The sequence below is a fragment of the Trachypithecus francoisi genome, unplaced genomic scaffold (genome assembly GCF_009764315.1).
Source record: "Trachypithecus francoisi isolate TF-2019V2 unplaced genomic scaffold, Tfra_2.0 Lachesis_group8, whole genome shotgun sequence".
NCBI lineage: Eukaryota > Metazoa > Chordata > Mammalia > Primates > Cercopithecidae > Trachypithecus > Trachypithecus francoisi.
This window is the reverse complement of record NW_022681473.1, coordinates 33,012,072-33,019,219: the sequence shown is the minus strand read 5'-3', so window position 1 is coordinate 33,019,219 and position 7,148 is coordinate 33,012,072. Positions and strand designations below refer to the sequence as shown.

Sequence of the window (7,148 nt, the reverse complement as noted above, 5' to 3'; positions counted from 1 at the left end):
TGGGAACAGCTGTAGTGGTTCAATGGGAAATGATGCCTCTTGTGCAAAGGGGAGGGAGACAGAAAAGGGAGAGGGCCTATTTGAAAAAGGCAACAGCTTTCAGAAAGTCTCCTTTAAGAAATCTACTTTTGAATATACTTCAGTGAAATCATTGTTGAAACAGGCTGACAATGGAAATCTGCCCAGATTGAAAATGCCAGTCCTAATCCAAAAAACAATTCCTAGCTAATAGCTTGTTGCATTTTTATATTATTTCTAGACTTTGAGCTTTTGAATTAAATGGCTAACTGGGAAATGTTACCATTTCGTATATATGTTGTGGGTATAAATGGGCACAGATCTACACCCAGCTATAAGTGGGATTTTTTCTAACACGTTTTTGATTTATGATATCTATAAGAATTATTTTTTAAAGATCATCAGGATGTAAAACAGAGTGTGTATGAAAGTAACCATTGGTTTAGAATGTTGATCTAACATGGAAATAAAATTTGTAACACCACACTATAAAGTTAAAAAGAAAATTGTATAATAAAGGAAATACAAAGGCTTTGGCATGGTTTTTTACAATCAACAATGGTTAATTTTGATACGTAGTTGTGAACAACTTCAAAACACTTAAGTTTAAAACTCTTGCAAGCACTTTTAATTGATTAGGAATGAATTCTAGATGCACAAAATGATTGGACCGTGAACAGTAATACAACTATATCTAAGAACAATTAACTTTTGCTGGCCAAAAAAGAAACGTATGATTGCATGAAAATGTGTATAAAACATCTATAGAGTATTCTTGTCAAATATAAATGAAATTAACTTTATTATAGAAATCATTCTGAGGATTTCTAGGGAAGACAAATACTTACATTTTGACATAAAACAAATTGGATTATATCGAAGACACACTCTACCTTTTAGCTATCAACTTTTTTTCTTCCTTGAATTTATATCTTACCCTTTTTTGCACATAAACTTCATCTGTTAACAACCTTTGGAAAACCAACAGATATTTCTGACATAAATCTAGTGCATGTTGTTCCAGGTTTAATTATATGCAAAGGAATGATACAAACTTGGAACATCAGTCCATAAACTATGAACAGATGGGTAGAAGTATTCGATATATCTTGATAAAACTCTTAAATTCATGGCAAAGCTTGTTGATCATGGTTTTCTTTTTAAAAAAAAAAACAACTTCATGACCAACACAGATCAAACATCCATCCAGTCTACATTGTTCTTTTTTTTTCATTATAACATACAAATGCCCATTTACAAATAATACACCAAAATGAATAAAAGTTTGGATACCAAAATGAAGATTTGTTCCAACTGATATCGTGCCTTCTGTATACAAAGGTCCTTGTTTCAAGTCCATTCCTTCCCCAATGGTACAATACAGGACACAGTTGTAGAACTGAAGCGCCTCTAACAGCCATTTTTCTTTCTTTTCTGAAAGCTCAATTGTTGTGTCCCCATAGTCACTGACTGAATTAACACAATATTTCCTTTCCTTTTTTTTTTTTTTTTTTACTGTAATCTTGGCCAGTATTGAGACATATCAGGTTCACTTCCGGGAACTTGAACTGGAACTGACACACCAGGGGAAATGAGTCCTAGAAGTGGATGAAAGAAACAGCCATGTAGATATTCCCTTTGAGAAACAGACATGGAATACAAATTTGTGGGTTTACAAAAACAACTAATACTTTCTAACATTTTTTACTGTATTAAAAAATACTTCCATTGTTACAAGTAAAAGTAGCACCTTCAGAAACTAGACAACATGTTTATATATACCTGTTGGATCCCAAGTACCTGCCCGCCAATCCAAAAGAAAAGAAAAAATCCTCCGTTTGTTCGTATGTTTGGAAATTTTATAATAAAGCTATCTCTGGAAAACCAATGTGTCACTTTTTATTTGCAGTGAAAGGTCTAGGGGAGATACGATGGCAAGAAGCATTTCAACAAGCACGCACCTACAGCTCAGTGGGCCCCCTACTGAGCATAGTCTAATAATCTGTCCTCAGAAAACTTGCAGTCTCAGGCCTTGTCTTCATATACAACTTTGGTGACCAAATTCAGGAAAAACAATTTCAGTTTTTGCATATGGTGTAAGGTTACCAATTAGCTTAACTGAATTTCCTTTTTCAATCCCCATCCCCCAGGGACAGGACAGCAAGGAGTTAAACACAACCTCCCACAGGACCAGGAGATTCTGTTTGGGTAGACTCCTAGTGAAGAGAGATCACCTGGTAAAAGAAACTGTACAGGCCACCTCTGTACAGCCTGCAGAAAGCAGTGGCTCACCTGTTGAAGTGGTGCCCGAGGTGCCCATTGGCTGACTGTTCATGTGTGTCTGCATATGTGGGGGGGTGTAGGTATCATAACTCCGCCCATTCACCGAAGGGCTGGTGGGCAGCATGCAGGAGTATGAGGAGGTCTGGCTGGGGACTGGGGGCTGTGAGGAGAGAGGCAAACCTGTGGTTACTGAGGAGCACATCACATAGCCACAGCCCCAGGCTCCCTCCTCCCAAGGAACTCTGGCAACAAGTCTGATCATTAAAGATGCCTGCACGTGAAGTACTGGAATTCCAGATGATAAATCTAAGATTGGGCCTCGAGCTAGTCCTTCCACTGGCCACAGCTAGAAGAAAGTTGCCTATGTATCAAGCTTCTAAAGCACAGTAGGTTCTGACAACTGTCCAGCTCCATGGTTGCCACTATCCATAAATTAACGGGATTTTTGTCTCTAACCTCTGCTGGCATATTTGAAGAACCTATAGCATGAGGACCTTCATCAAAACACATCCCCCCTCTCCCTGCAAATCTGGATTTATTTGGGAACCCTGTAACCCCCAAAGCCCACATCTCAAGCTTTGGGACAGAGAGCAGTGGGAGGAGCTCTCAGTAAAGTATGGTTCAGGGACCTTGGGAACCTTTCACAGCCAGACTCATGGGATCAAAGATTATTTGACGAAGCAGATCTGTAATGACCCCAAGTTAAAGTGATCAGAAGTGTTAGAAAATATATCCCACCCCCATCCTGAGAATTAACCACGATTTCCTAATAGACCCAAATCCCAAATCGAGTTAGTAAATGTAACCCACCTCCATCCTGAGAATTAACCATGTCTTCCTAACAGACCCAAAAGCCCAGACTGACTTATAACCAGAAAACTGTTGCTGCCCTCGAACTGTTCAGAATGGCAGCATTGAGGAGGTAAACCTTTCTCCTAACAAAACGCCTCATGAGCTCTCATGGTACTACACCATGGCAGCAAACTTGGGATGAATTAAAAGAAGTGTGTCGGGAACAAGCAAATCAGATGATAGTACAGTATACTATCATTTTTCTTCTCTGCAAACTGGAGAAATGTTTAATTTCCAAGATCCATATTCTCAGAGAGGGAAGCATATCAGAGAAGGTCCAGAGGAGGACATCCACCATTTGTAAAATGATGATTTTGGTCAAGAGAATGAATAAATGGATAGACAAACCGGCTCACCCACTCCACAATTCAAAGAGTAGTTTTCTCTGAAGAGAAAAGTTATTAATCATTTTAATTTTCTTTATGCTTAATGAATGCATGTACTTTTTGAATTATATAAATTATGTAATTTTTAAAAGTCAGTGTTTGAAATAGATTGATTCCCCACACTGGTCTGTATGTGGAAACAGCCCTAATAAAATGGCGGCATCTACTTGTACACCTTATTATTTTCTCATACACATTTTGCTATCTTCACAGAAACCTGGATGTTGTTATATGAAACTGAACAAGACACTCTGTGGCCTTATTAAAGTCAAATGATGACTACTAACATCAAGTTCAAAGAGGCAAACAGGCCTTCAGGGCCCTGCCAGAATTTCAGCTTGCATTTGTTTCTAATTCCTGCAATGACTTCCTCTAGGCAACCTGACTTCTGGAAAATTCCAATGCGGTTATAGCAACACCAACTAATGGGCCGTTAATCCCTTAATTTACATCAATTGCACTATGGTCAATAATATCCAGATGCAATAAAAATAAACATGTGAATAATTCTTCTAAAGTTACTTATCTAGCTGCTCCTATATTAGTCTGAAGACTGTGAAATATTTATTTTGCTGTGATTTGGATCTGAAATCCAGCAAAAAATGTTCAGTGGAGAATAAACAACCAGTGTAGCCCCAGAACTGTTTCCAGCAGAGGCTCACGCTGGCCGGTATCATACCATGTAATATCTCTAATTGTTGCACAAACAGGAGTTCTAGGAAAACCACTGGGAAAGGCCTACCAGAAGACATTTTTCCTATCAAGAAGCCATCCAGCAACAAAGGTTTGTTACAAACCATCTGCCTTATCCAACTTACATCATAAAGGGTGAACCTAGTGCAGGGCCTCTAAATTAGGGGCTAATAGATATTTGGGACAGAACTAAGAGGAGAGGCAGGCTGTCATACCAAGTGAACAGCATCAAGCTTCCCAGGCAGCTAGGAGGGCCACAAACTCATCACAGCATTCACGGCAAAGACACACTAAATTTCCAGCAAACACCTGCTATGCCTTTTCTTATTGTAGATATAGACAGAAAACTAGCATTCTCATTATGTTATGTATATCTCACCATGTAAATATGAATCCCATTTCCGAACCCTTTTTTTCTTTCTCACTGGTTTATCACATATACCCTAAGTAATGCCCCAAATGCATGCATAGATTATATATTTAGCATACACACACAATAATATAAACCCATAAACCCAAATTTTAAACTACTAATCTCCTGCTATCTGATAATGTGCCAGCATTATTTCCATTTTCTGGTACAAGGCTCCCTACTACCCGAAACATGCCCCACCACCACCCAACATTATCAAGGTAACAGTATAATAAAAGGCAGATCAACTTGACAAAACTGGACAGATTTTTATTACTAATGTTTTTAGGGCAGTGAATTAATGAGTCAATCACTTAAAAGAGATTGGATTGACTGTCTCACTGGTACCCAAAACATGCCCCACTACCACCCAACATTCTCAAGCTAGACAGTATGATAAGAGGCAGGTTAACCTGACAAAACTGGACAGATGTTTTTGTGGGGTGGTGGGGCATGAATCCATGAATCAATCACTTAAAAGAGATGGGATTGACTGTCTCCGACTTGACTGGTCAAACCAATCACTGTAGTGCGAAAAGCTCCCAAGGGTGCAGACACAGCCAACGAGGTCCGCAGGCCCTGAGCCACTCCTCACTTCTCTGGGGCCTGGATTATACAGGCCCCCACCAGCCGCACTTACTTGCATAGGCAGGTTATTTGCCATGGTGAAGCTGGGCATAGGCGGCAGAGCGCTGTAGGTGTTTGTGAGGGCTGTGTCTGTTCGGCCCAACATGGAGCCAGATGTGAAGGAGGAAACTGAGGGCAAGAGAAATGACAGTAGTCAGGGTGAGAGTCAGAGCCCTGAGCAAACAGGTTTAAAGACATCCATTCATAGTATTAGTATTTCAAATTACCAGGTGTGGTGGGTTGTGGAATTGGTTGGTAGACACTGGTGCTGAAACTACTGCTGATAGGAATATGACTAGGTGTGTTGCTGGCCTGTCTTCTCTGATTCCTCAGTTTTTCTTCTCTTCTCCATTTGGCCCTTCGATTAGAAAACCATACCTGGAAGTCAGATGGGACAGGTTAGCACCGTGTCTACATGGAGCCCAGCCCCACCTCGGCACCTCCACTGCTGCCCTCCCCATGCCCGTGGCAGCAGAGCATTTAGCAGACTGAACCTGTTATTAGTTCTATAAATGATTAGTGCTCTGTACAAGCACCTCTGTCTCTAGAAAAACAAATGGTATGGATCGCAAAGTGTGAAACTGCACAGTCCCTGGGTACCTGTATTCTTGCTTCAGGTAGATCTATTTTGGCTGCTAGTCTTTCTCGGGCAAACACATCTGGATAATGGGTTCTCTCAAACTCTGAAAGAGTAAATTGATTTTCTATATTGTGCCAGAACTACACAAAATATGTTAACCAAACTGTGGATCAAGCTGATTCCCACCTCCCCGCTCCCATTACCTCCAACCAATTCCCTTTAAAATGCTTCTAGTGTTGACTGTACTTGGAAGAACTTTCCCACCAGAACCAAGTTAAATTTTCTTTGAAATGACACATTCAATGACCTTTCTGTGGCCCGAAATAGCCAAATCATCGTTTTTCCTTGTAAGCCAGACATTTAGTCTTTGAATTACTGGTAGATGAAAAGAAGAAACACACACACACACACACACACACACACACATATACACACACTGAAAAGATGCCCAGAGAAATAAAAAGAAAAAAGAAACCTTTTCAGTCCTCTATGCAAAGGGCCCTGGCTAAATTTAGCTCTTTGTACTGAAGATGTGGCATTTACTTTGATTTACTGCTTCTCTACTTTGAAAAACTCTATCACCTTTCTCCAGGGCCTCAATTTGCTCTTGGGTAAAGGATGTTCTATTTCTTTGCAGCTTCCGCTTCAGCTGAAGTCGCATTTGAGCCTCATCTGAATCTTCTCCGTTGGAACTGATGGAGTTGGTATTTTCTCCCCCTCCTTCCTGCTGCTGGCAGCCATCTGGAACAAAAAGAACAGGACGATAAGAGAAATTTGGAGTAACTCGGAGCCTCCAAAAGGGGCTTGGTGCAGTCTTAAACTCCAAGAGCATTGTATCCTGACAGCCTCACCAAGACATTCCCAAGGTAACTGTCAGCCTTCTGTTAACAAAAGACATTTGTGATGTTAGTTACCTGACCGCCATTTTCTTTGTTTTTATCAAGACAAGACTTTATAATACACACACTAAGTGGCATTTCTTGAATGAAAAAATAAGCACTGAAGTTTCCAATTAAAATGATCTTTTATAAGTAACTCCAACTCCCCAAATGCCTCACTCCATTCCCTACAGAATCTCTTTACCTATGGCTGTGTTGGGAAAATAGAAGAGTGATGTTCAAGATTTCAGTTGATCTATAATCAGTAATTCCTATCTAATCAATTAGATGTTGATAGGTTTGTAGAAAATGCTATTAAGAAACCAAACCAAGCTTGTAATCTTTTTAAAAAATATTTATCTAGTTTTTATTTGAATTCTGCACAGTCAATTTCATTTTAAAGGTTGTGAATTTAGAAG

General features: G+C 39.7%; 1 protein-coding gene across 10 annotated transcripts in view; it reads right to left on the bottom strand.

Moving 5' to 3' along the window:
* Positions 1 to 623: 623 nt before the first annotated feature.
* The window catches only part of PAX6 (paired box 6), a 29,128-nt gene continuing 22,603 nt past the window's right edge, over positions 624 to 7,148 (bottom strand). For 4 of the 10 annotated variants that reach the window (XM_033205273.1, XM_033205274.1, XM_033205265.1 and 1 more), the window contains 6 exons: positions 6,434 to 6,592; positions 5,872 to 5,954; positions 5,499 to 5,649; positions 5,285 to 5,400; positions 2,311 to 2,461; positions 1,525 to 1,616 (listed from right to left, as the gene is read on the bottom strand). In XM_033205273.1, the coding sequence (XP_033061164.1) occupies positions 1,531 to 1,616; positions 2,311 to 2,461; positions 5,285 to 5,400; positions 5,499 to 5,649; positions 5,872 to 5,954; positions 6,434 to 6,592 (746 nt within the window). In that variant the 3' untranslated portion in view covers positions 1,525 to 1,530. Of the gene's footprint in view, positions 1,617 to 2,310; positions 2,462 to 5,284; positions 5,401 to 5,498; positions 5,650 to 5,871; positions 5,955 to 6,433; positions 6,593 to 7,148 lie in introns of all 10 variants that reach the window. The other 6 variants (XM_033205268.1, XM_033205275.1, XM_033205266.1 and 3 more) reach the window with 3 other exon arrangements.